Source organism: Clupea harengus, chromosome 5 (assembly GCF_900700415.2).
Source record: "Clupea harengus chromosome 5, Ch_v2.0.2, whole genome shotgun sequence".
Lineage (NCBI taxonomy): Eukaryota > Metazoa > Chordata > Actinopteri > Clupeiformes > Clupeidae > Clupea > Clupea harengus.
Genome location: NC_045156.1, coordinates 25,482,100 through 25,509,763, shown reverse-complemented (window position 1 = coordinate 25,509,763; position 27,664 = coordinate 25,482,100). Strand labels below are relative to the sequence as shown.

The 27,664-nt window shown below is 42.8% G+C and overlaps 2 protein-coding genes across 4 annotated transcripts in view; one reads left to right on the top strand and one right to left on the bottom strand.

Annotated features, from left to right (window-relative positions):
* The window catches only part of uba7 (ubiquitin-like modifier activating enzyme 7), a 52,167-nt gene extending 44,726 nt beyond the window's left edge, over nucleotides 1-7,441 (bottom strand). Inside the window, exons 1-12 of the mRNA XM_031568282.2 lie at nucleotides 6,819-7,441; nucleotides 6,547-6,715; nucleotides 5,751-5,885; nucleotides 5,090-5,196; nucleotides 4,829-4,919; nucleotides 4,390-4,516; nucleotides 2,649-2,746; nucleotides 2,318-2,479; nucleotides 1,927-2,091; nucleotides 1,482-1,598; nucleotides 1,010-1,090; nucleotides 432-587 (exon numbers count right to left, since the gene is read on the bottom strand). Of these exons, the coding sequence (XP_031424142.1) occupies nucleotides 432-587; nucleotides 1,010-1,090; nucleotides 1,482-1,598; nucleotides 1,927-2,091; nucleotides 2,318-2,479; nucleotides 2,649-2,746; nucleotides 4,390-4,516; nucleotides 4,829-4,919; nucleotides 5,090-5,196; nucleotides 5,751-5,885; nucleotides 6,547-6,715; nucleotides 6,819-6,853 (1,443 nt within the window). The 5' untranslated portion in view covers nucleotides 6,854-7,441. The remainder of the gene's footprint in view (nucleotides 1-431; nucleotides 588-1,009; nucleotides 1,091-1,481; nucleotides 1,599-1,926; nucleotides 2,092-2,317; nucleotides 2,480-2,648; nucleotides 2,747-4,389; nucleotides 4,517-4,828; nucleotides 4,920-5,089; nucleotides 5,197-5,750; nucleotides 5,886-6,546; nucleotides 6,716-6,818) is intronic.
* A 1,351-nt stretch (nucleotides 7,442-8,792) lies between these two features.
* Nucleotides 8,793-26,073, top strand: mst1ra (macrophage stimulating 1 receptor a). Of its 3 annotated transcripts, none has more exons than XM_031568279.2 (21): nucleotides 8,796-9,022; nucleotides 11,112-12,392; nucleotides 16,331-16,504; nucleotides 17,084-17,206; nucleotides 17,365-17,544; nucleotides 18,092-18,252; nucleotides 18,352-18,490; nucleotides 18,680-18,816; nucleotides 19,050-19,226; nucleotides 19,429-19,525; nucleotides 19,685-19,894; nucleotides 20,492-20,638; nucleotides 21,128-21,284; nucleotides 21,737-21,823; nucleotides 22,033-22,245; nucleotides 22,518-22,598; nucleotides 22,919-23,100; nucleotides 23,482-23,591; nucleotides 24,066-24,231; nucleotides 24,428-24,564; nucleotides 24,919-26,073. In XM_031568279.2, the coding sequence occupies exons 2-21, from the start codon at nucleotides 11,190-11,192 to the stop codon at nucleotides 25,136-25,138; spliced, it is 4,101 nt and encodes a 1,366-aa protein (XP_031424139.1). In that variant the 5' UTR covers nucleotides 8,796-9,022; nucleotides 11,112-11,189; the 3' UTR covers nucleotides 25,139-26,073. The 3 variants fall into 3 exon arrangements, with proteins under 3 accessions (XP_031424141.1, XP_031424139.1, XP_012677991.2); XM_012822537.3 differs by having other exon boundaries at nucleotides 8,796-9,086; XM_031568281.2 differs by lacking the exons at nucleotides 24,066-24,231; nucleotides 24,428-24,564; nucleotides 24,919-26,073 and having other exon boundaries at nucleotides 8,793-9,086; nucleotides 22,894-23,100; nucleotides 23,482-23,582.
* Nucleotides 26,074-27,664: the final 1,591 nt, after the last annotated feature.

Below are 27,664 nucleotides of genomic sequence, written 5' to 3'. Positions count from 1 at the left end.
TCACCACAATATCAGCTCACCTGAGTGTTTGTACACACTCTCTTTGAGGTGGCAACATATTTCATTCACACAAACATTTGATGTTTCACAAATGCAGAGAATCAGCTCAAATGTGTTTGTGATCTCAGCTTAGTGTCTTTGGTTTTATGGTAAATAATATTAGGTCTCTTAAGGCATTGCTTGGGTCCTAGACACAGTGCTCTGATGTCATGTTAATCAAAATCCACGCCTTAACAATGCCCTCTTCCCCTCCTCATCCTAATACGTGTATGAATCCATCTGACATCTACTGGACTAGAATCATGGACTGTACCTTTATGCAACAATGAAGCAGAATCAAATGTTTAGTAACACAACTAACACACATCTCACACACACACATCACACACACATCACTCATACACACAATCATGATGGGATGGATGTCTTACCCCAATGTCCTGTGAGCTAAACAAAAATTGTCGATTCAGGTTTGATCGCTCAATGGAGTCCATGTCAGTCACAGTGATGTGCCCACCCTCTCCAGCTCCCAAGCCAATCAAGGAGAAGTTCTTTAACAGCTCACAGCCAATGGCACCAGCGCCAACCTATCATAGTAAAAATGTTAAAATTCTGTTATTTTGATGATTATCAACGTGTTATTTTGAGTCTCTCTCTTTATACCATTTGTGTGATATGTGAAATTCTGGAAAATCTATTGTGCTTCATGAGTAACTTAAATGTTTATGATTAAGAATCATCTTCATCACTGGCCTATCCTATAAATAAAATAACCACAGATGTGCCTTATTAGCATGTAACAACATCACTAACCCTACACTAACACACACACACACACACACACACACACACACACACACACACACTACTGCACTATCCCTACAGGGGAAATAGCATTTAAACCTCAAGCATTTCCTGTTCCCAGAGGTTAGCCATCTTCAGCAGTGGACAGCCGAGCAGACTGGTCATAGAGCGCCCTCTACTGGGGTATTATTGGAACAACACTCACCAAAAAATACCTCTGTCTGGCCAGCTTCTCCTGAAAGGCTGACCCAAACACAGCAATCTGTCCATCATAACGACAACCTTTCTGAGAGACAGGAAACAAACAGGACAACATTTTCCTCATTAATCTTCACCAGAAGCTACAGACTCTAATCTCTCCCAAAATAACAGAGTTTTACGGCAAACAATCAAAAGCTTTTCTCCAGCTGTGATTTCCACATATCATCTATGACTGTGACACTAGAGCTGGGTATTCCCAGGTCATTAGTGTCGACCAGATCTTCACAGGTCACTAGCGTCTACATCTTCCAAACAAAACACACGGACGCCAGATCTGCAGGAATGGAGCCTTGGCTTGACTAAATGTTGTGTTTGGCAGGGGGTCAGGGACTGTCTGGAATGGGAGCATTCGGGCTGTTTATCTAGACGGAGGAGCGTGGAAAAGGGGCACACAATCCGTAAATGTGTGAACTCACCGGGGCACATGCGTCTTCCGTTAGGGCCTCTTCCTCATCCTCCTCTCCCTCAGGGAGACACTCCAGTGCATCGAAATACAGCCACTGATGCAAGGGAGTGAATTTCCCACTGCAGGCCTGAAGCAGAGGGGGAAAAGCAATGAGTCAGAGAGCAAAGACATTAATCAGTGATTTATCTCTGTACTTTCACACAGTGGTATGTGGTTTCAACAGGCACTGACACAAACACATGTCTGGTGTAAAGCATCCAAGACCAAATTCAGGCAAGCTTATTTTAAGTTTTTTTTTTTTTTGGAATGTGTGCATGAAAATCTATATTTTTCACAATTACAACATTCTCTGAAGCAACAATGTGTAAAGTATAAGTACAAAAAAAAACATTGTTGTTTTTAAATAACTGTCTCAAAGGTTATGGTCATGTTGGTTGATGTTGTTCTGGTATCACCTTCATGACCTCTTGGGCAGCTAGTCCTCCAATGAAAGCATTGACGGGGGCAAGGTCACCGCGGGCACACATAGACAGCTTCCTCACCACGCCCTCATCTAACTCCTCCAGTCGGGAGGCCTCGCTCCGTTTCCTTGTCATGGTCACCAGCATATCAGCATCCACCTAGAGATAGAAGAACGGGCACGTTTCACAACCTATGGCATATGGTGCCCTTAAAATGCTAGTTGACACTTATGTAATCAAATGATTTCAATAATTCAACAGATCCTATTTAACGTTTCATTTGCATGTTATTCAAATGGGAAAAGGTACATAAATGGAAACTGTTGTTCACTCTGCATTTAAAACCTCAGGTTTTTTAAACACTTTGACATGATATGACTCTGACCTTTGACCTGGGCTTCGGTAAATGCCCTGTGCTTCCCACAAAATCATGAAGAGCCTGGAAGGCAACGTGCAGAGTCTGGTGGCTCTCCAGCTTTCCGTAGTCAGTCGGTACCATAATCTCAGGGTCCGTCAGGGCTTCATCCAGAGCCTCAACCAGGGGTTTCTGAAGGAAGGTCGAACAGGTACATTGGCTGGTTACTTAAACTGGGAGCAGCCGCTCCGATCATATTAATCACATTAGTATGATGTCAATCAGGTTGATTGAACAGTGATGGCCATTTCATTCCTCGTTAGGGGACATATCACTCTAACACACGAACGCAGATACATACGAATGTTAGGGTCTCTGACTTCTTCACTTCTGATGCTACTCCACCTTTCTCATACTCTGAGAAAGCTGAGGTGTCGCAGATGCTGAAGGAGTAATCATCTGGAAAAACAATGGCAATCCATTAGAAGACAAGCAGATGTGGTAGCTTTTGCGACTCTGTAGGATCCTACTCTTCTGGAGATTCCCACAGCCCCCTTCAGTAACAAACACTCCCTTGACTGAGAAGTGTCTGCAGTCAACCATCCTTTATTATTTGTATTTTTATTACCAATACTTTGAATGCTGGATACTCTCTGCATTATCCACTATCAATCTTGTATATACGCCACATGGACGCTAATATTTGTATCCTGACTGACGTATGTATGAATTCTTCTTGCTCCCCCCTTTGCTGCCTTTCGGGGTTCCCCCTTATGAGCTGTGGTTCTGCTCAAGGTTTCTTCCTGTTACAAGGGAGTTTTTCTTTGCCACTGTCACCTAACTGCTTGCTCTAGGGCCTAGGGGGTTATGGCTCTGGGCTCTGCAAAGCACCTTGAGACAATTTGAACTGTTATTGGTGCTATATAAACACATGAAATAGAATTGAATTGTATTGAATTGTATTTAATTAATTTCATTATTTCTATTTCATGTATTTCCTTTATTGCATGTTGATTTTATTTTGATTCTTTACTTTAAAATGGTTCTGTATTGTTACTTATTCATGTCTGCTTAAGAGTATTTGTGTGTCTGTAATGTTTGTATGTACTGTTAGATCTGTCAGGGGAGAGGGTGGGGGTGGGTATGGGCTGTAGGGGAAAAAGTACAGAAATCTGTTTACATATACAATTCCTCCTCATGTGGATTGTCGCGCACTATTTTACTCCTGTGCTCATTATTATTATTATTATTATTTGTATTATTATTATTAATAATGATAACAAAAGAAACCCTGAACAAATAAGTTACAATCAGTCAGCATTAAGCTGATTATCCAAAAGTCCTTTTCCTTCTTGCCAGTGATGTAGGTAGATAGGAATTGAGAGAGAGAGAAAGACAGAGAGAGAGAGAGAGAGAGAGAGAGAAGGAGAGAGATTGTTGCATGTTCTATGTTCATATGTTCTATGTATCTCACCCTTATCATTATCTTTATCATAACTGATATAATTAATTTCGAAAAACACTGTTCATGATTTAAGAATGTATTCAAGTGTCATGTATTAATAATTACCTTGTATGAATCGTGTGCTTATGTAAGCAGGAACATGGCTTTTCTGTGTTTCTTTGTGAGTGTGTAACTTTGTAAGATTATTACGTGCTGACACCACTTAGTCTGCATATGTTTGGGTGAGCTCAGAGGTGATAAGAAGGGTCGAAGTGTGCTTGTTCAACCCTGTGTAAAACTGATATCCTTGCATTTCAGAAAGCGCAGTTGGGATGACATAAAAGGACTTTTAGTCGAGCGTGGCTATTCTTGCTGACATTAGAAACAATGATGGCGTCAGCATTAGATAAATCTTAAGCATATAAACCCTGTGCGATGTTAGTGAAATTGCTTCACTTTCATCCTTGTGCTGTGAGTGAGCCCGATTGCAATTGTTACTGAATCAATACACTGATCTACAACTCCGGAGTCCTGAGATAACTTGAGTGAATTTTCACATAACAATAACATCTATCATCATTATCAGGCTTATAAAATGTTTTCTGCCTTTGTCTAGTCTGTGTTTTTTAAGTGCTATTTCAATTACTCTTTAACTCACCCAGCACCTGAACACCAACAGGCCCACAGGTGTTCAGTTCCTCCATACCCTGCACCCCAGAGAAGGTGACATGTGTGACATCTCGAAGGTTGTGCTCGTCTGTGCATCTGACTTTGCCAGGGTTCCCCTTTGAGAGACAACATTCAGTATGTTTAGCAAAATATCTCCTCTTGTTATTACAATAATTAATATTATTATATGACAATTATCATTATGGTAGACACAGTGTAGATTCATTCATCAGTAGAATTCTAGATCAATAGAATGCATCGTAATTTCTAATTCATGTTTCAATACAGTCTCTTTAGTATAATTACCATTCAGGGCTATCAGAGTATTTCATTTGCACCATACGTATGGATTCAGTGCCCATTTAAATGAAGGCAACAAAGAGAGATCATTGCGTTGTTATAATAACAGTGTGGGCCACTTGTCTCACCTTTGTGATGGAGTCAATCATAACTGTGACAGGGCTCTCCCCATCACAATCTATGACCCTGAACTCTTCTCCAAAATCACAGAACAACTGTCTGCAATAAATCCCAAAAATTCAAGCCAGAATTTACACGTAGAACATGTTGTCAGGTCTTAGAACATCACAAACAAGTGTCTCTTACACTGTACATTGCCCTAAATCCCACACACTGATGACATACATACTCTTTGCGTGGTATCACTGAAACAATTTAAAAATACCAACCCACAGAGTCCTTTAGTGTCAGCTATGATTAACTTGATATTCTTGGAGTGGCAAAATGCTCCAATACGTATCTGTTCATCTAGTGAAGAGTTTGTGAGCACCACAACCTAGAAAGCAAAGTATAAATGTAAGGTCCATGTTTTCAAAAATAAATTCAGTCAATAAGCAATTTGAAATGAATTATCTCCAATTCCCTCCCGTGTGTTTTACTGTTAATGTTACATTTACCTCTACTGTATTATGTCAATTCCAATTAACAAATTCAAGATGCAGTCCGCAATTCTGGCGAAGGGTTGTTGATATTTGAGCTCAACAGAAAATCTAATTTTTTTGAGTTCACACACTGAATGGACAGCTACTGTGAGTGGCAGTTTGCTGAATTTGACGAAAAGTGTACTGGACTAGAATAGCGCACTGCACCTTTATTTAAAGCCCCATGACAATAAAGCAGAATCAAATGTTTAGTAACACACATCGAACACAAGTAATAATAAATAAATAATTTATTTTATTTGTAATGCACTCTTCATTCAAAAGAATCTCAGAGTGCCATTGGATGTGTATTGGATTATAATTGTGGACTGTGCCCTGGGACAGATTTTGGATCAAACTAGGAGAAAACATGAAATTGGACATGGTAGGCTGCGTTCCATGTGCTGACCTGGAATTTACTGAGAAGACTTTCATCAAGAGGACCGTTGTGGCCGTCCACTGACACATGCCCATTGAGGCGAGACAAGCTGCTGAGACAGCTCAGGGCCCGGTTTTGACCCAGGTGGGTTTCCTTCAAATAAAACTGGGGGGAAGGGTGTTAATATGTTATACAATGTATTGATATAATAAGAATAATGACACTCAATGATAGAGATGATTTCAACATTTGTTGACGCTGTTGAATATATTCTAAATAAAGAGGAATGTGGGCAAGGAGAAAATTCCACCGAACATAGCCATTTTTTAAAGATAGGTAGTACTAAATAGTTTAGTAAAGAGTTAGTAGTACTAAATACATTTTAGACTTGACCCCCCTTCAAAATGCAAAAATCAATGATATTGTAGTGTGCTGGGGAAGGTTGGGCGGGAGTTTCCGTGTGGGACTATTGTGTGGCCTCCAGGAATGCCTCAGTGTTGGACTCAGTGAATGACTCATTACTGTTCAGTTATGTTTCACTTTTGTGTCTGGTAAAAGTGTATGTGTCATGCTCAATGTTAGTGTGTGAATGTTTGCTTTGCTCTTTGTGTTAGGTGCCAATTAATGCCTTAGTTTAGCCCCACTTCTGTTCGCGTTTTAGGTCCACCCTCAGCGTGTAAGTGTATTGTACGACCAGACTCTCGTCCTCCTTATTTAGTGAGTATTCAAGAAGCCAATAAAGTGGCGCTGCTAGAATAGTGTAGTATATGGGGCACACTATTAACATCAAATCTAAGAGTTCACTCTAAGAGTAGTTCACACTTACTTGAGATGACAAATCAAACCACTCGACCACTCTCTCATCTTGAACTGTGACTGACCGCACACCGGCAAGGATGACATTCTTGGCAATTTCTACACCAAGCCCACGCATGCCCGCAATAAGAACGTTTGCTTCGCCCATGCGACGCATCGCATCATGGCCAAGAACGTACCTGAGGTAGACGAGAACAGGCAAAAACATCATTCAATTCAAAGTCTTGCCGTTTTGAAGGTTGCTTGTTCAATGTCCTGTACATTTTACAGGAAGACACTTACAGCTGACGGGAATAAAATCCTTCATCGATGTCCATCTTCCAATTTTTCCTTGACAAACCGAGGCTGAATTGACAAGCTAAGCAAATAGCTAATAGAGTCTATTTTTATTTTGGGAACACTTTCGAGAACAACTGGAAGACTAGTCGGGCAGAAGTGTTGTTGTTGACGATACTACAGAATACTTTCACCCTACAGCTTTCACTTTCATTTTTGTGCATTCTGCTTAAGGGTTTCAGCATGTAGTTTCGTTTTCTGGTAAAAAAAAAAAAACTAAAAAAAAACAAGAACAAATAAACAACATACACTGTATTTCGACAGTCTGCAAATAACTGGTTCATATCTATTGAAGAACTGTATTTAACCTCGTATTAGTTTTGTTGAATAAAACAAAAGTACACCCCAGTGTTAGTTCAACAAATCAGATCAGCTTTTTGTCAGCTTCCTTGATATAGGACCCCCCTTCAGACAAGGAAAACCTGTTCACCTGCCAATGTATCTATTTTAAAAGGAAGTAGGCTACAGTAAATTGTAAATCCCATTATCCCACCACCACCAGACAGACTGCTTGAATTAATCTATAAAAAAGGCATAATATTAGTAAACCACAACGAAGCACACACCGTCCCTGCCATCTTGTCACTCTTTGCCACGCAGGCCTTTATAACACCTAAAAGTCCTACCAGTAACTGTTATTTTTGTGCAAAGTGTGGAAATCTGATCCTCCCAAACATACATTTGGGCTGTTACTGGCAGTTCTGGTTATGTTACATAAAACCCCTGGACTATTTTACAGTAAGATCTGTTGTACCACTACCACTAGCCTCTACTATTATAATTGTATTACCACAAGCAATGATTTCCACATCAGTCACATTGTTACGAAAAGAAGACACAGAAGAAGGACAAACATGACAATGTGAGCACCTGTGAGCAGCTCTTTGGGTTCTCTTTGCTTAATGTTGTTCAAAGGGAGCCTTGTGTGTTTGTTAAATTCTTCTAGAAGAAATCTTGCAGTCTGCCAAGTAATTCACCTGAGGCACTGGGAATTTTGGCCCGCTCTACTTTAAAGATGTGAAAGTAATTTTGTAATACTTTGTAATACATGTTTTTAGTTGTCCTTCCACCAGCAGACATACAGGAATATTTACAGTATGTTGTACATACTGACATGCATTTGTATTTGTAACTATTCAATCAACCATTTGTTTCCTACATGCAATGTTTAAAAACTGGTGACCTGGCATTCTGCACCTGACCAGTAGGTTGAGCTATGTGCCTGTTTGTGAGGGTATCCATCACTTTCTGTGCCAAGCCACAGACTTTCCTCTCAAACCAATTTGTACTTAGCCACTAAATGACCTTTGGAGTCATTCAGGTGAATATTTAACTGTGAGTGTTTAGATATGATGGGTTTGTGTGTATGCATGTGTGTACTACTAGGAACGAATACTTCAAATATGGGGGGGGACACTACCGGAGTGTGTGTGCCTGTCTGCATATATGTATGAAAACAATTGGTCAAGCAAAAGCTATTTGAAACCATAATATGCACCACATCACAGGTGTTGGGTCCTTGGGATATTCCCGAGTGGGGGGATAGGGTTAAGTCCTGGGTTTACTTGCAAACCAGTAATTACATCCCCCTTTGCATGGCCTGCTCTTCACAGCATTCTTGGCCAGCAGATGTTCACATTCCACTAAACTCTTGCCCCCAAGCCAATCTCTGCTTTGAATGCATTTTCTTCAAATCGGTTCGGGTTGGTGTTTCAGTTAGTGCAAATGTATGGGAAATACTGTTCCAGTATTTGTGGTTTTAGAGCAGTTTATTTTAGAATTCTTGTCTGATCTGTTTTCAGATTTTAGAAATTATTCTGAGAAAAAGTAGACAGACATAAACCCGTGTTGGCCATGATGTAATTTAAAAGTTGCGGGAAGTACCTCGTTTTGTTACAAATGGATTGTGCAATATGTTCCATTACTTCCTCAATTGACGTCTGAGTGGAGAGGGGCTGAGCGTACACTGCGTGCAGCGTGTCTGAGATTTCGAAGTTGCAACTTGAGTCATTAAGTTGACATGGAATGTCAGGCTAACGAGGAATGGTTGCAGTGACTGAAGTGAATTTCGACGACAGTTATTTTCCACTCTTGTCCATAGACTACAGGAATTTACTCTGAGGATAATGGAGTGTTTTGAAACAATACAGGTATGGAGCGTAGAAAATCTACATTGGAGTCGATTTCGTGAGACCGAACCTGTTACCATACAAGGTACATTTGGAAGTGTCTCTTTTTTTAAATGAGATAAGGATTATTAAAATCGTGTTACACTATTTTATCTTTGCGATCCATAATTATACGAAACATAATGTTGTATGAATCGGGGATAAATTAAAAAAAAAGCTCGGTTCACAACTGCGTGCAAATTAAGGTATGCTAACACTAGGTTAGTCAAAGTTAGTCTAAATTTATGTTTGTAAATCCATTTGGATTCACCATCTGCCTATCAAGTATGTGTAAACATGTCCATTACTTGGCTGAGGTGAATGACGGGCTTGCGGGAGGTGCATCAGGTGCCATAGTCGATAGGGTCCTGGCTGAAAAACTAGTAGTTGCCACCTTAAGGACGAAGTCAATGTGATTGATAAAAACGCCAGTTTTCTGTTTGACACCAGTGTAACTAGTATGTCATTGTTTTAATACTACTATGAACACAATAGCAGGTATAGACTGACTGATGTTAAATGTGAAATCCATTCAGACAAATATTTAAATGGAATATGCCTTTAATTACATAAGGTAAAGAAGTAGTGATGCGTTGTGATTGTCGCGAAATCGCGAATGGTGTTGATTCTACTATACCTAGTTACATGCCCGTATTAAGACTTCATGGTGCCCCTGGGCAACAGTGACTCTCTGGTGCCCACCTACCCCCACCCCGCAGAACACAAACCATACCTATCCACCTATTGGTCCTTGAGTAGAAATACTTTCTTACTGTACTCAAGTATTATTTCTGAGTATCTGTACTTTACTTGATTGTTTTTTTATACATACTTTTTGCTTAATACTGCTCCACTACATTTTCCATACATTGGTGTAACCTATGTAAGGAATAATGCACTGGGAGCAAGTCAGTTATAAGAAAATAACCGTTCGACAGGGGGATGCTACCGTTTACCCCCCTGAAGTGCGGTTATTTTCCATAATTCACTTGTTATTAGAAATCATAACTTAATACAGTGCAGAACTATTGTTTTACCTTTTGTTTTTGTTTGACCTTAATGAAATGAAATGAAAAACAGGTAGGCTATATTATTCGTCTAAATCATAAGAAAGTTTATACTTTTACTTTTGGTACTTAAGTAGGATATACAGACTTAAATCTGCTATAATCTACACAGAAAAGGAGAACATGAGCACATGAAGCCACAAATCAAATCAAGCTTTATTTATTTAATGGAACTCGCCCAAAAACAAGTCAGAAGCCTGCCAAGTAGCCTACGTCTTTCAACCAGTATATGGCGACATTAATAGCACTTTCTTAACAATGCATAGTATTGTTATAAATCTTCATTGCAATTAGGTAGCACACCAAACAATGAAATCTGACATTTCAAAAAGCAATCCAACGTTAGTTGGATTCAGTTATCATTAAACCAACTCACAGCACCGCAAATAAGCATTGCAGTTCACAAAGCTTTCCAAAACTTAAATAGCTAACAAGAAGTGATGACGGCTATCAAAAACATCAGCGAGGTTATACATTTAGTGACACACACGTACACTGTTCAAACCTTTGCAAGCGCAGTGAGTCTACTAACGAACTATCATTTCAGAACCATTGGGAGCAGACAGCACGCACACACACACTTTGCCTTCTGAAAAACACAGATTTACACTGTTCAAACCTTTGCAAGCGCATTGTTTTTAAAGTGGCCGCATTTCTACACTCTTTATCTTTTTTCAACTGTCGTTCTGCATTACCGCTAAGTTGCTGCCGCTTCATCTTGATCGTTCTGTTGGTGCCTCTTTCGCTGAGTTTGTGCATTGAGTTTGGAACGTCAAATTGTGCTGACAGGGTCAGAATGAAAAAATTATATATTTTTTAAAATAAAAAATACATCGGTTGCTTGGTGCCCCTGGAGTCTTGGTGCCCCTGGGCAGTTGCCCAGTTGCCCATATGGTTAATCCGGCCATGCCTAGTTAGCCTGTTTGGAATGTTGGAATGCTATTGCTGATAGTAGGCCAATAACTAAAACTAAAAATCTTCCTGCTCCTCTTTTTTCCATCCAGGCACATTGTTAAAAATTCCTTGAATGTTCCAGAGAACTGTGCTAACTACTTGCTACTAAAAGACCCCTTCAAGTGGAGATGGTACAGTGGGTCTCTGTGCTGGTAGCATGCCTCTGGACCCAGATTCATGTGACCTTTGCCACCCAAACCTGCCCTAATACTCCTCGAAAAGGTGTGGACTTCTCTATTGCCTATTCACCTCGCTATCAGTTTGAAACGGCGAGACCAATTCAAAACATACTGGTAAACCTTAATTTGAAGGAGGTTTATGTGGCATCACAAAATGTGCTTGAGGCTGTGAGTTACAACTTTGTGAAGAAATGGCAGGTACAAACCGGCCCTGTCGGAAGCCCTGAATGTCAGACTTGTAACTGTGGTATTGAGGTAGACCCTAACTCCGCTGTGGACACAGATAACCAAGCGCTGCTCCTGGACCCCCAACTCTACTACAATTTCCTGTACACCTGTGGCAGCACTCAATATGGGGTTTGCCACCTCTATGAACTTAATGAAGATGATGAACCGTTTGGTCCCACATGTCTCTTTAATGAGGAGAAAAACTCCCCATCCTTTTGTCCCTCCTGTATCGCTAGTCCCCTTGGGACTAAAGTCAGCATTGTCGAAGATGGACATACAGTGTATTTCTTTGTTGCCAGTGGTGTTAATAGCACTGTGGCCAGCCATTACGGTAGGCGTTCCATAGCAGTGTATCGGCCACTGTCGACTGAGGATGGTTTTGAAGTGACGCTTGGCAACCTGACAGTGCTGCCTAATGTGCGAGACTCCTACCCCATTGACTACATTTACAGCTTCAGCGCCATGGAGCATGTCTACTTCCTGTCGGTGCAGAGAGAGAACCCAACCGCCGCGGATTCGCACATCCAGACGCGGCTCGGCAGGCTTCCAGCCAGCAACAGCGAGGTGTGGCTGTACCGTGAACTTGTCCTGGAGTGCCGCTTCGAACCCAAAAGGAGGAGAAGAACGAGCGGGAGTTACTCGGATGTGGTCTACAATGCTCTGCAGGCGGCCCACTTTGGGATTGCCGGGAAGGTGCTGGCTATGGAGCTAGGGGTTAAGGTCGGGGAGCCCATCTTCTATGGGGTGTTTGCAAAGACTGATGGGAAGGGGAAGCCGCTCCGCGAGTCCGCCCTGTGCGCCTTCCCTATCAACGCCATGAACAACGCGATCGACACAGGCGTGGAGGACTGCTGCAAGTTTAGCACAGAGCAGCTCTCCAGAGGCCTCTGCCAGTATCAGCCCTGCATGAGCTGCCCTCACGAGGTACGTCCCACCAAAGCACAGCCAGGTGCACCACACACACCTGCACCTGCACGGGGCGACAGTGGTACAGTGGTAGAGAAGTCGTTTAGTAATCAGAAGGTTGCTAGTTCGATTCCCTGTCGAAGCGTCCTTGAGCAAGACACTGAACCCCTAATTGCTCCTGATGTGCAGTGTGCCGTCAGTGTAAATGTAAAATGTGTATACATTGTAAGTCGCACATATGTAAGTCGCTTTGGATAAAAGCGTCTGCTAAATGACTAAATGTAAATGTAAACCTTTAACTGACAGAATGCAGAAATGAACGAGTTACACGAAGAGCAAACTTCCAGCTTTCCTCGTCTGATTTTGCTATGATTCAGTTCTCAAGTTTCCACTGAGCTTCCTTTGTCATTTTGATCATCATCTCAGAGGGTTGACAAAGCTGAGGGTCATGTAAAGTTCTCCCATTTTGTGAAGTAGGGTAGGTTTCATGGGAGGGTTGTAGATGAGATGATAGACCCCCAGATTAACTCATTTCACATCTGGTCCGTTTGGGGTTTTCAGAAAGAACTGAAGTGGGTTAGGGGTAACTCTAGGTATCAGGTTGTCACAGTGTCAAAGTCTGCACAAGGCAACATTAGTAGTCACCAACTTAATGAACCATATCATTCATAATTTTAAATTATATCTCTACGACTCAACTGTTTCCGTATAACAGTGAGCTTCTTCTGTGCTGCTTATGGTATCAAGTCAACAGAGCTCACCAGCTTGGATGATTTTTATATTAAATGTAGTCTGTGGGTGGCTGTAAATTCTTCTTCATGTTTTTATGGCATTGGTAGATTGTTAGATCCAGCAGCTGCCAGGTAGTTTATGAAACAGGGCATTTTATATGCCATTTAGTTGTTTGGGACGTTATGGAACAGCAGAACTGTTTTGTGCCTGGAATCAAACTGTATCTTGTATCACAATGTCATCAGAAGCGTAGATTTAATGGGAAGTTCAAGTAACAGCTGTTTTTTGTCAGCCACCTAACCTTTAGCGCCAAAAAGAGCATTCAAAGTAGCTGTCTGAGAGGCAGTGGGCTTCATGTAAATACAAGTGTTATGGGTAAATAATGCAGACACGTTTCTCCCCCCAACCCCCACTTCCACCCCAGCACCCCCAGGACACACACACATGTTGTGACTCAACAGAGAATCTTTCCGTCGTAAATTTCTTTGCTTCCCGCACGCTTGAAGAAAATGTTTAAAGCTTTTTAAGGGTTCTGTCCTGTTATATGGTAGTGTTTCATGTGTTAACACTGGCTTGAGGCTCAGGAAGAGCAATGTTGCGTTATCACACAGAATACGCCCCAATATATACATTACTCCTCCATTACCCGACTGTCTTAGTTTACGCTGAAATGTTTACATTTCTAAGTTTACATTTTTACCTATCTTCCCCGCTCTAGAAACAGAAAAGGCACTAAGATCTATTGGTGAGATCTCAAAGCCCAGAAAGCTCAGAGAGAAAAGAGAAACTGTATTTTAGGGTTACAATAAGACTATATATGATAAAGACAATGAATGTGATGTACAGATTTTGTTCAGGATATACGTAGATGTTGACACTTTTTTGTCGTTTGCTGTCTATGCAGTAGTTTACCCCATGACTTTCATCTGACCCATGTACCTCATCTAGCTTGATCAAATACTTCACGATAAGGTACTATGTCTGTGTTTACTTTAGTGAACTAATACCCTTGGCTTAGGGAAAATGTAACTAATGGCTGGACAACAGGAAATTACTGTTGTTGCATCACTGTGTATATAATGACAAACTAGTTTAACTCAACCCACAATAACATCCTGTACCATCACTAGTGCAGTCTTGGCCCCTCATTCATGACTGAAATACATACATCTCGAAATTTACCTCAGTATGTAACTGGGTAGTTTAGGCAGTTGTAGATCTTTGCCTCTTCAACATTAAATAAAGTATCTTTATCTTTATGAGTACATTCCATTCACAGGGCATGTTGGCTTTTTTGCCTGTGATAGTTTAGAGGGCTTTTGAATGTAGCCGTTTGGAATCTGTGAATAGAGGCAGAGAGCCAGGTAATGCGGGGAGAGATAAATCAGATAAGCGTTCAGATGGAGGACATGGAAGAGCAAGGAGCAGAGAGGGAGTGGTGCGTGAGTGTTCACTTTGGTATTTGTGTGTGAGTGTGTGTGCCTGTATGTGTGAGTGTGGGTGTGTGTTTGTGTGAAAACAGGCCCAATGGTTTGGCAATCTGAGGTGAAGGCTGTAAAAAATTGGCTTTCACAGAATGACACAATGTTGCCAGAAGATTTGGTCATAACACCAACCCTGCACCGTTCCACAGTGTCTAGAGTGCTCATGGGAATGTGAACAAAACTGGAACAAGCTGTTTGATACTTCTTTGCCATAAACCCCCAGAAATTCACCGACAATTTCTGATGGAACACTGACCATTTCCTATGATTGCCCTGTAGTGAAAACAAAACAAATGGATAATGCGATTCGAAGCAATGGGACAATTCCTAGGCCAGTTTTAAGGCTGATGGCTACAGAATCTGTCTACCCAACAACACATTCACATTAAGTGATTTGGCAAGTGCCTTCATCCATAGTGTCCTACAGATATGGTAGACTGCATCACAAGCAAACAGCTGATGAAAGAGACAAATATTGAATGTTGAGAGCTGCAAAGCCATGCTTCAGTGACATTAGACGTAGATGTCAGAACGCTGTCAGGAGCTGAATGGCACATGCAAAAGTGGAGCCAAGGAAGAGCTTTTTTTCAGGGTTTGAAGTGGATGTACCTCAGGTATGTTGTATGTTCACACTGGAGTTTGATCTTCAGCTTAAACACTACAGTATCCAGCACCTGACACATCTCAGTCTCGTTCACACAGTGGTCACATCCTAGAGGTTTTTTCAGAGCATGTTCTTCCTCCCATGCTGTTTCCTTAGCTGCCAGGACCCACTTCCTGTAAACAAAGTGGCAGGTTAGGCAAGGTCAGAGATCTTGGGAGGATGATCCTTGTGAGCATGCATGCATGTGTGTGAGTATACGTGCTTGTGTGTGTGTGTGTGTGTGTGTGTAAGATGTAGGTACTGTAGGATGGCAGGGACCTAGTGATGGTTGTCCTGGTGTCCCCCAGCCCAGGGATGGCAGCTGGGCTTGGGTGTGGTTCTTGCCATCCTGTTTCCACACTGCTCTGTGCCAGTGTGTGTGTGTGTGTGGGCACTGATCCTGAACGCTCACCTGACTCAGAACTCCACACGGCCCACAGGGTGTTCTTCTGCACACCTTGGTTCCTGTGTGACTCATTGGCTCATTGAGAAACCTCTGTCTCGGACATTTCATTTTAGACACGGCCAGCATGGCCTTTGTAAAGGCTCAGATATAATGATTACATATGTTACAAAATCGCCTTGAATGAAATTACCCTGGATGAATCATGTGAGGCAAGTAATGCATTCACATTTTAAAAACAAAAGCATATACAGTAATACAAGAACTACCAATAAAGTGTTTGAAAAGTTAAATTCAGGAATACATAAATAAATCCAATACAGTGACATACTGTTTTGGGTATTTTAACTGCAGGCGCTTAACCCTAGTTAAAAAAGTAATTCAATAAGCTTTTTATAATAAAACACTATTGGACATTGAACGTTATTCTTTCAACTCTGGTTAGTCTGTCTGATCAAACAGTTACGTAAAAGTGAATGTAACACATAAGAAATGAAGGATGACTTCTTAAAGAGCTTGCAATATCTTTCAGAAATGCTTCTAGACATAATTTTAACATGGATATAGAACATAAATGCTGTTTTTTCTACTCTTTGCTGTGATAACACTTGGCAACAATGGCAAATATATTCTTGGCAGCCCTTTTACTACAAAAAGTAGTTTGACGTCTAGGTTTCTGTTTACTCTGGTACAGAATGCGGCGGAGGATAGCTGTAAATACCAACCCACTCTGGTGTCTAAGCCATTCAAGAGGACGGACCTGTTCAACGGACAGCTGACGGACGTTCTCCTCACCTCCCTGCTGGTCACCACCATAGGCAACATGACTGTGGCTCACATTGGGACTGAGAACGGGAGACTTCTACAGGTAGCAGCACCTACTGAGGGATTCTGGGGTCGGCTTTATGAAAGGGCATTGAATCCTGTGCATGTCTACCAAAGCCAGTAAACTGGAAACAGTGCCTATTTCTGTGACAGTGATTTCTGATCAGGCATTAGACCCCTACATTTGTCTGATTAGTAAGATGCCTGGTCCCTTTTGTTTGTCCAATTATAACTGCAATGAGAACAAAAAGTACCCAATGCACAAGCTGGACCACAGGACAGACCACAGGAAGAATGGCCTCATTTCCATGTTTGATCACTATGGTAACAGTTGCTGAAACAGGAGTCATGGGAACAAAAAAAGTGTCTATTTATAAACTTGGGTTAAATATCATTATTTTTTGTCTGTGGTTTGGTAGCATGATAACCTATGAGTTGTACTTTTGGTTATGGGTGTTAATAAATGCGTGGGAAGTTAATATTATATCTTAGATTAGATTCTGTTCCCATCAAATATGGTATTCCCATTTGACCATAGTAGTTCGTCCATTAGGTCAGGGCATGAATTATTGGGAATGGAGAGGTCAGTTGATCTAATCTGATGATTGTTTGGTCCTCACAGCTGGTCCTGAGGAGAACGAGTGCCATCATTTTTGCCAACTACTCTCTTAGTGAAGAAGAGCCCGTGTCCCGCACTGCTGCCATCCAGTCGGAGGACTCCCTGCTCTTTGTGGTCGGAAACAAGGTAGTCCCACTCACCTCCATGGGCCAGTGTACTGGTAATGTTTGTGTGTGTGGTGTAACAAGTGGGAGCGGTGAGGGTGGCAGGACCATGTCTTACCCTCCTGCATTTCCCCCCCTCTCTCCCTGCCTCTCTGTCTCGCTGGGTCTTCCTTCCTGTAGTTGGTGAGTGTATCCCCCACTGGCCCAGGCTGTGCTCACTTCCCCAACTGCCAGCTGTGTCTGGGGGCTCCTCACTTCATGGGCTGTGGCTGGTGCGGGGACCGCTGTGCCCGGGAGACCCAGTGCAACGGCAACGCCACCCGGTGGAGGAATCACACGTGTCCGCCCATCATTACAGAGGTATGACCCCTGCTCCTGACATGCCTCGGCTCCTTAAGAACACGTTCAGGTTGGAACTGGAATCTCAGAACACCTGCAAATGTTATCAGTGTCACTGTGCAGTCAACAGGAAATAGAGGTAGATGGAGGAGTGACTGCAGTATTACTGTAAATTGGCTTATCATTTCGTCAGATGTGGTGAGGTGCCAAGAATAAAGTAAGTATTGACTTCTCATGGAAAATAAAACAAAGGAAAATCTACAACTGATCATTGTATGCATGTACTTTTGACAGTTTTTTACTTTACTTTTTTAACAGTTAAGAGACTATTTCCTGAACCTGTAACGTTTTACCTACTGTAGATAGAAAGGCTGTTCCAGAAACAGACGGGTTTGTAGGTTTCAGGCAGCAAAGCATAACTCATTCTGTCAGTTGTAGATACTGCTATCTCTCTCAGACATTCCTCTGTAGACCACGAAGGGATTGCATCACTGAACTCCACCACATTTGTCCTCAGATGTCTTCATTTCCAGGAGTGCCATTAACCTCTGCTCTTGTGGTGGTGCAGTTTTTCCCCAGGACGGCGCCCCCTGATGGCAGGGCTGAGATGACTCTGTGTGGCTGGGAGTTCCAGTCTCCCTTCAGACCCCAGTTCAGCCGCAAGACGCACCGGGTGAACGTGGGGAGAACCCCCTGCACCGTCCTTCCCCGGAAGAGCAGCAGCACCCAGTCAGTGAAGCAGACAAACAACCCCACCTGCACAGAGTCACATGGACACACATGGGGCACTAACATTCTTTTGCAAACAAAAATCTATTTGACTTTCAGACTGGTGTGTCAGATTGGTGCAGAGGTGCCTGGGGAGTCTCAACCGTTCCAATCCATCACACTGGAGGTGGACGAGGGAATAGTGGAGGGACGCTACTCCATCCAAGGCCGAGCCCAGATAGATGGCTTCTCCTTTGTGGTAATGACGTAGCTTGGAAGCTCCATGCTACCATTGCCAAGCTTCTCTCTTCACCCTGATGAATATTCTTAACTGTGTTTATAACTGTTCTAGTGGTTTATGGCTGTGCTTTCATAACTCATTTAAATGGTTTTGTTGATGAGGCATGGTCTAAGACATTCATTTGCAAGTCTGTATCTTTCACATCAGGTGCCAGAGATCACAGACATCACCCCCAGCTATGGGCCTCAGATAGGGGGCACAAGGATCACAGTCTCAGGTCCTCATCTAGGAGCTGGAATGACAAGACAGATTTATTTGGGTGAAAAAATGTGCACCATCCAGAGGTATTACAATAATGTTTAAATCTGATTATCACTCAGTATCATCAGTGAAGATATAAAAGTTAGTTTCTTGGAAATGCGTAAGATGTAATGTAATGTCCTACAATGTTGTAAGAAGCAAGCAAGCCTTAGTTTTCAACATGAGTTTAATATGGTTGTCAGAAGTGAATGCAAACAGTTTGCCTCCATGCGACACAGAGTTTAGAGTGAGGACAGTTGTTTTCTTTATAAAACAGTGTCTCCACCAATGGGACGGTGTCTTCTGTCATTTGCGTCTCTGGTGGTGCATCACAGCTGGGAGATGTGCCTTTAAAGATGACTATTGACCAGTCACAGGTCACAACAGCAAGGGTGTTCAGCTACAAGAAGAACCCAGTGGTGATGATGGTGTGGCCAGCCTGTAGCTTCGACAGGTACCCACTCAATGTAAACGGTCCTCATAGAGGACATCCTAACTACTTAGTCCCTGGTTGACCAGAGCAGATACCTCTATTAAATGTATCACACTGTTGAATTTAATAGAATTTAGATTTAATAGCCTATTCTAATTCCAACATTCTATATGACACTTGCCACTGATTAATAGTTGGGATGCTGTTTTTCCTTCTATGACAGAGGATCCAACATCACATTCATTGGCAAGAACCTGGATTCTGTAGTGAGATCAATTGTCCGATTCAAACCAAATAATTCACCAAATGCTTCCTTTCAGGTAAGAGCCTCTCAATAGTTCAAAAACCTGAAGTTTCCCTCTAGCCTAATCGGTTTCATCAAATAAGGAGTAACTGGACAATTTGGTCCATTTATGCCATGATTTGTTGGCCAGTAATTGTTAATATTTAAAGTCTGGGCCTCTGTTTGTGAATCCCAGGAGTGTACACACACGGCGAACCCCACTGAGATGCAGTGTCTCACCCCTGTGTGTGTGGAGTCTGATGGGGTGCTGTCCGTGGACATGGACGGAGCCAAAGAGGTCTTCAAGCAGCCCTTCTCCTGCCATCCGTACGCCAAGCCCATCCCCATTGAGCAGGAGGGCTGCCGGCTGAAGCTCAGTCCAGGCCAGGATGAAGTTTCACTGCATGTGTGTATTTGATCAGTCCTGTTAAAGTAAAGCATGGGACTAACAACATCAAATTACTATACCAAGCTAAACGTGGGGTTTTGCTTCCATGTACAGAAGCACAGTAGGGACCCAATTTAGCCACTTTGGGTGGTTCAGTGCTTACATACTTCACTTTGGGTGGTTCAGTGCTTACATACTTCACTTTGGGGGGTTCAGTGCTAACATACTTCACTTTGGGGGGTTCAGTGCTTACATACTTCACTTTGGGGGGTTCAGTGCTAACATACTTCACTTTGGGGGGTTCAGTGCTTACATACTTCACTTGGGGGGTTCAGTGCTAACATACTTCACTTTGGGGGGTTCAGTGCTTACATACTTCACTTTGGGGGGTTCAGTGCTAACATACTTCACTTTGGGGGGTTCAGTGCTAACATACTCCACTTTGGGTGGTTCAGTGCTAACATACTTCACTTTGGGGGGTTCAGTGCTAACATACTTCACTTTGGGGGGTTCAGTGCTAACATACTCCACTTTGGGTGGTTCAGTGCTAACATACTTCACTTTGGGGGGTTCAGTGCTTACATACTTACAGTGCAATTCCAATTTGTTTTTCAGCATGAGAAGCTGAGTGTAGTCCGCTCCTGCATGAACATCACAATGACACTGGGAGAGGTGGACTGCCATGCCCAGATCCTGGAGAACGAGATCACGTGCAGGATCCCGAAAGACCTGATCATTCCCGCCGAGGGGGTTCCCGTTAGGGTGAGGAACCTGAACCCACTGACTGTCTGTGATCTCCGTCCACACGCCACGGAAGCACGCATAAAGCCGATTATTGCTACACTGACAAACAAGATCAACATAATAAAAAAATCATGTGCTGTATATTGAAGACTATGATCGCATCACCATGTATATATTCATATGGTTGGGATTTAAGATTTAAATAGTAAAAAACATATTGTATGATATCTTTACCTTGAATTATATCTAAATCACAATGTCTTGATTATTTAACCTACATCTTGCCCTTGACTTGCACCAGCCTGTAAGCAATTGACCAGCCTCCATAATTGTGAAAAGTTTATATATCACGTAGATACATTTGGTTAAACAAACTACTAGAGGGTACCCATTGCTGTTTTTGGTTCTTTTTGACTCCCAGTCCACAGATAACAGAAATGTTATTGATCAGTGTATTGATCAGTGGACATTGTAAACCTGAATCAGTGTCTTTTCTGTTTTTGTCAGGTGGTAGTGAATGGGCTGATCCATGAAGTGGGCTGGGTGGAGTACGCAGGAAACGAAACCATAGCAACGATCGTGTGTTGCATCATAGTAGCACTGCTAGTTGGGGCAGCCCTGGCTTTCATCATCATGCACACCTTGAGGAAGAAGAAGAAGAAGGGTGAGTGAAGTGAAGAAGTAAAAATACTCCCAGCTAAAAACTGTGAAGGGAAAACGTTATAGTTTAAGTGAAGTAAGTTGAAACACAGCGCATTAGTGTGAAGGTTAATGACAAACATCTTGACGCTACCACCACAACGTTTTTATACACTACCCAAAGGAAACTTAACGAGGTGCTACCATTATGAAGTTGCAGGAAATTACTTGTCAGTACAAGCCAAGTAGCTGCATGGATTGCATTTTATAGGGCTTGAAAGAATTTAGCATGGTACAACTGGCAGAACATTGCACAACAGGTCTGTGGAGTTGCAGTAGAAGGATTTAGCTGTCAGCCGTTTGGCTTTTGGGCTCATGTGAACGTGAATGTTTAAGAATTTGAGACAAGGCCATGAAAAGGTCTCTCTAAGTGGAGGCAGTGAGGAGACAGAATGAAGATTTGATTCTGCTTCACAGCTGCCATTGAACGCCGGTTGACTCGCAACTCCAGTCGAGGTAGTGGGCCAGCTACAGACACTCTGCTTATGGGTGACTATAGACGAGGTAAGATGCAACTAAATGGACGATTGATTGATGAAATGATTGCTGGGGTTAAGTACAAGCTAATCATTCTCACAAAGATCCCCTTAAGACCAGACAGTTCACTGTCATAGCACCACTTGCGTACTGCGTACTGTTGCAGTGTTCTGTGTGCTTCCTGAGGTCCTGGCTGTCTTTCACAGTTGCCCACTCCCACACACTTTCACCCCCAGATCCATCTCAGAGCCCCACGTCGGGCTCCCCCGTCCCAATAGCATTTCCTGGAGTGGCTTACGCCGGAGCCTTTGTCAGTACCTCGCTACCGCTGCTGTCGCCGGAGGCCATCTCTGTGAAGGCGCTGCGGGATGATCTTCTGGAGGAGGTGAAGGATGTGTTGATCCCTGCCGAGATGCTCACCGTTCATTACGGCCAGATCATCGGGAAGGGTAAAGTCCATTTATCAATTCACTGTGGTGACACTCTACTACATTGAGCATTACTTAACATTTTTCAGCTTCTAATTCCATTTCTTTGACTACTTAAATACATTTTACTGGTAAGCTCATCAATCCCATTGGTTCACTGCTTTTCCAGCAGTGGATTGCCCTTACATTCCTACACAGATTTCAGTGATTTTTCTTAAACTTCAAACTTTTCTGTTTAATGAACCAATGAAACTCTGGTTCTCGTGTTCTTTTTTTTTTTTTTTTTTGCTCAGGTCATTTTGGAACTGTGTACCACGGCTACTTGAGGGATGGTCATGACCAGGAGATCCACTGTGCTGTGAAATCACTGACCAGTAAGTGCATGATATTGGGCGGGTATTCAATTAACACCTAATGTATAAGCATAGGGTAATATGGATTGTTTGTATTGTATTGTTAGTTTGAATAAACACTCTTTTTTTTTAAGAACCTTTAACTGGCTAATGATTGTTAATTATATAGACTTAATCATGGATTTAATGTTGTAATGATGCACAGTAAAAATGTATCATGTTGTCAGTTAATTTCTTCATCAGCCAAATTGCTAATTTTGATCCCGATTGTAAGTCCTCTTCATGGCAATACCTCCGTCTTTATGGTAAGATTTAGGGGGGTGTGTGTGTATATGTTACAGGAATAACAGACCTGGAGGAGGTGGAGCAGTTCCTGCGGGAGGGCATCCTCATGAGGGGTTTCCACCACCCCCATGTGCTCTCTCTGCTGGGCATCCTGTTGCCCTCGGAGGGGCTCCCCCTGGTGGTCCTGCCCTACATGAAGCACGGTGACCTGCGCCACTTTATCCGCAGTGAACAGCGGGTGAGGAGGGGGGGGTCAGAGTTCAGAGTTTGATCTGACCGTTACAGTAGTGGCTTATCTGTGGAGTCTCATGGCTTTGCTCAGATCAGTGAGGTCACTTCAGTTCGAGAACGTCAACTAGTAATAAATTGCAATAGTCATAGCATGTTTATGTGACTGATGCACTTCAAATAGTTTCGCTCCTATCCCGAGACAGGTTTCTTGTTCATTGTCTTTTACATTTCAAAAATGTCAAAAACAACATGGCTATTTGTGTCCAATCTGTTTCCTCTACATGTTTCACATTCATGCACAGGTAGTGAACAGTCATTGTGCTGCCAGCCGCACCTTACTCGAGGTCGCGTCGATGTGCTTTCTTGACTCTCTCTTTACTTTGTTCAGAACCCCACCGTGAAGGACCTGATTGGCTTTGGCCTGCAGGTTGCCAAGGGGATGGAGTACCTGGCGCAGAAGAAGTTTGTGCACCGGGACCTGGCAGCACGCAACTGCATGTGAGTCACCAGCCGGCTGGGCAGAACAGGCAGGAATAATATGCCTGCTGAGCCTCGGCTTGGCTTCACCTGCACCCGTCCTGGCATTATTAACCCTGAAAATAAATGAAGTGGTACGGCTGTGTACGAATTTGAATAAGGCTTCAGTAGCCAGAAAGCACAATCAAATTAGATTGAGATTCAAGGCCTTCGCGTAGTCATGCTTAGAACATTAGAATACACATTTGCTGGTGGATCAGAATACCATTTTTTAAACACTGGTACTCTCGGGTGGTAGGAACAATAAAAAAAAAGCTGATTATTAATGATGAAAATGATAATAATTTGCCATACACAACTTCAGCCCTTCAGGTTTCACATGTGGGATAATCTCATCACTCATGTGATTTCCTTCATCTTACCCTACTGATGTGATCTTTCATAATGGCTGCGGTGTGCAGCTGCTGACTGTCTATTGTAAACTCTCACGGGCAGGCTGGATGAGTCCTTCACAGTGAAGGTGGCAGACTTTGGCATGGCGCGGGACGTGTTCGACAAAGAGTACTACAGCATCCAGGACCACAAGAAGGCCAAGCTGCCCGTGAAGTGGATGGCCTTGGAGAGTCTGCAGACTCAGAAGTTCACGACTAAATCAGACGTGGTAGAGTAAACTGAAGAAGGGATAGCCTCACACCCTACTTATGTAAACACGTAGGCATACTGTACATGCAGAGACACACACACAGACACCAACAGACACACCCTCTGACTCTCAGTGTCCAGTGACTCATCCATACACACACACACTTACATGAACACACACAGTGTGGTGATGGTGTCTTGTGTGTGTTTGGCAGTGGTCATTTGGTGTGTTGATGTGGGAGATGCTAACCAGAGGAGCAAGCCCCTACCCAGACGTGGATCCCTATGACATCACCCACTACTTGCTGAAAGGCCGGAGACTCCCTCAGCCTCAGTACTGCCCTGATGCGCTGTAAGACACTCGATCATTCTCTGAATCACTCACTCTCTCTCTCTCTCTCTCTCTAGCTTTCTCAATAATGGGGTTTTTACATTGCACATTTTCTATTTTTCGGTAACTTTAAAAAAGATCTAAGCAAAAAAAAGTCAAACAAACAACTTTTATGTACAAATATGACCATCTACGGAGTTTGGTCCGCCATCTCTTTTTTTTAAATAAATGTTTACGAGTCTGTGGAAGCAACTGTGTGACCACGTAGTAACACAGTCGTAGAAGCACAACGGCACCTTTACCCTGTGTATGTGTGAGACATTCAAGCAAGCCAGGTGGCATTGACTCTGGCTTGTACTCTGCTGCCCCCTGCAGGTTCTCTGTGATGCTTCAGTGCTGGGCCCCTGAGCCAGAAACGAGGCCCAACTTCCACGCCCTGGCGCAGGTGGTGCAGGAGATCCTGTCCTGCCTGGAGGGGGAGCACTACATCAACCTCGGGGTCACCTACGTCAACCTCGACCAGCCACGGCCCTACCCTGCGCTCACCGCCGCCAGCTCCACGGACACCCTCTCGGACGGCCACTACTCCACCTGACCCTGGCCCCAGGGCGGTCCCAGGCAGGGTGAGAAGCCAGAGGAGAGAGAGAGCCACAGAGGCAGCCTGATCTGCAAGAGACACTAACTGTGATGCCTGGAGAAATGGCTGTCATTGCACACACAACTCCGCTGCAGAGGAGTCAGGGATAGAGGGAGCGTGTCCTTTCTTCAGGAGGGGGTGTGGACTTGTGCCTGGCTAAGACCAGCAAGACGAGGACAATGAGAGCGGTGCGACGGCCACTGTTGCAAAATGTTTACAAGAGCTTCAACACTGAAACTTGAACGTGGGCATTGGTTTTTGTGACGTCAGTCAAGTGCTGTTCCACAGGTATGTTGATATCCCCTAAATGCTTGTTGACACTGAGTTCATGTTTTCTCAAAATCCTTTGTAAATAATTGTTTTACTGTAAGAGGAAGAAGCTTTTATAAGAGACTTTATATCACAACAAAAACAATGTCATAATAATGATCTGTGCTCACAAACCAAATAAACTCAACTTTGCAGTGATATTACTCATGTCTGGCCTCTTCATATCTATAAAATAGATTAGATATCTATGACCTCTTAAGGGCTAAATGAGTTATACAATTTTGTTGTCTCTGGAAATCATTTTATTAAAGCAGCAGTAAGACGTTTTGGTTGAAAACTAGCAATCTAACTACCAAAACAAACACCAATAACAGCACAGTTGGCACAGATACAAGTCTTGCTAGTGTGCTTGCTAGTATGCTCGGTATGTCTTGGCGATAAAGTTGGCGATGTCGTGCTGTGAAAGCTTTTTGTACATTTTCACGGGGTGGTCTGACCCTGAACAAAGTTCTGCAAAGTGCATAGCCTACATGGTGCATAGCAGGTGTGTTGATCTGTCCTTCACATGACTACATACCATACAAATGATACCAGTACTAGTTGATTATAAAAACATGCTTCAACATGCTGTGTACTGTGTTTTTACCACATCTTATTGTTACATTTCCTGTAAAGATTTGAGTTAACTGCTCCCCTTTGACGGGCGATTCTATTCCACCTCGTTCTCCACCAAAAGCAAACAAACTCCAACCACATTCCTAAATGTGGTGATGCACGCCTTGTATTCTGTATGTGTGCATTACAACGAGTTATTTTCAGAACTTTATTTTTTATATGACAGTGTCATGCTGTGTGTTTCATGACCATTACACTGTATATAAAAATATTATGTCTTCAATTGCTAATTAATCACTGAAACTCCAAAATGGGTCTTTTACACATTCCATATTTTGTAATGCAACATTTAATCAAATCAGCCACAGGATCATTCCTCATTCAAATGAGCTTTGCGGTTTCTAATGTCTCCTATATAATGACCATAGTAATGGGTTTTTAATAATCATCACACAACTGGTTACTTTACTGTGGGATAGAGTTCACGTGGGTCAAGCATATCCTGCTAATAAGTTTAAGTTCATTAAATTAAAGCTGTGTTAGTCTCACCGGCCAGATCCTGACTGCTGGCTGTCCGTCTGAGGCAGTGACTGAACTGCCTTTGACTCCATGGCACCCAATGTAGCACAGCACCAGCAGAGGACAGCATTATTCCAGTCTTACAGTAACAGATGAACAAAGCCTGCTGCGGCAAGTCGGCCTTTGTGTACTGCTGAACACCACACAGTCCCACAGCAGACATGTGTGTCTCCATTTTACTTTTCTGACATTTGCTTGTTTTTGTTGTAAATTCTTTTGTGTGTGTGCGTGTGTGTGTGTGTGTGTGTGTGTGTGTGTGTGTGTGTGTGTGTGTGTGTGTGTGTGTGTGTGTGTGTGTGTGTGTGTGTGTGTGTGTAATTAAGATATCTGCTATGTCTTCCTGTTATACATATGTATGCAAATATTACAACTGTGATAAGACTACTGTGCAGGATATTCACGCAGGGAGAAAGAAATATTTTCATAATAGCTGTATATACGTATCATAGCCTATAATCTCAAAAGAATGTAGTGAAAGATGACCACTGATTACCACTGGTTAAGAGGACACAGAGAGACCACTGATTACCACTGGTTAGGAGGACACAGAGAGACCACTGATTACCACTGGTTAGGAGGACACAGAGAGACCACTGATTACCACTGGTTAGGAGGACTGATTACCACTGGTTAGGAGGACACGCAGAGACCACAGATTACCACTGGTTAGGAGGACACAGAGAGACCACAGATTATCACTGGTTAAGAGGACACACACAGACCTTTCTTCAGTCAATGTTCCACCTTTTCCGGTGGCTAAAAGGCTTTGCCCTCATGGTTTGGAGGCAAAGCATGTCCCAGTCATGCCGAAGATCTCTCTCTCTCTCTCTCTCTCTCTCTCTCTCTCTCTCTCTCTCTCTCTCTCTCTCTCTCGCTCTCTTTCACGCTCTGTCTGTTCGTATGACCTTATCAGACCTATTGCAAAATATCAAACTGACACTTTGCTCAGCTTTAATATGCTAAATGTTTTCAGTGGGGGAATTATATGCAATTTTGCAATGCAGCTGCTATTCACATACA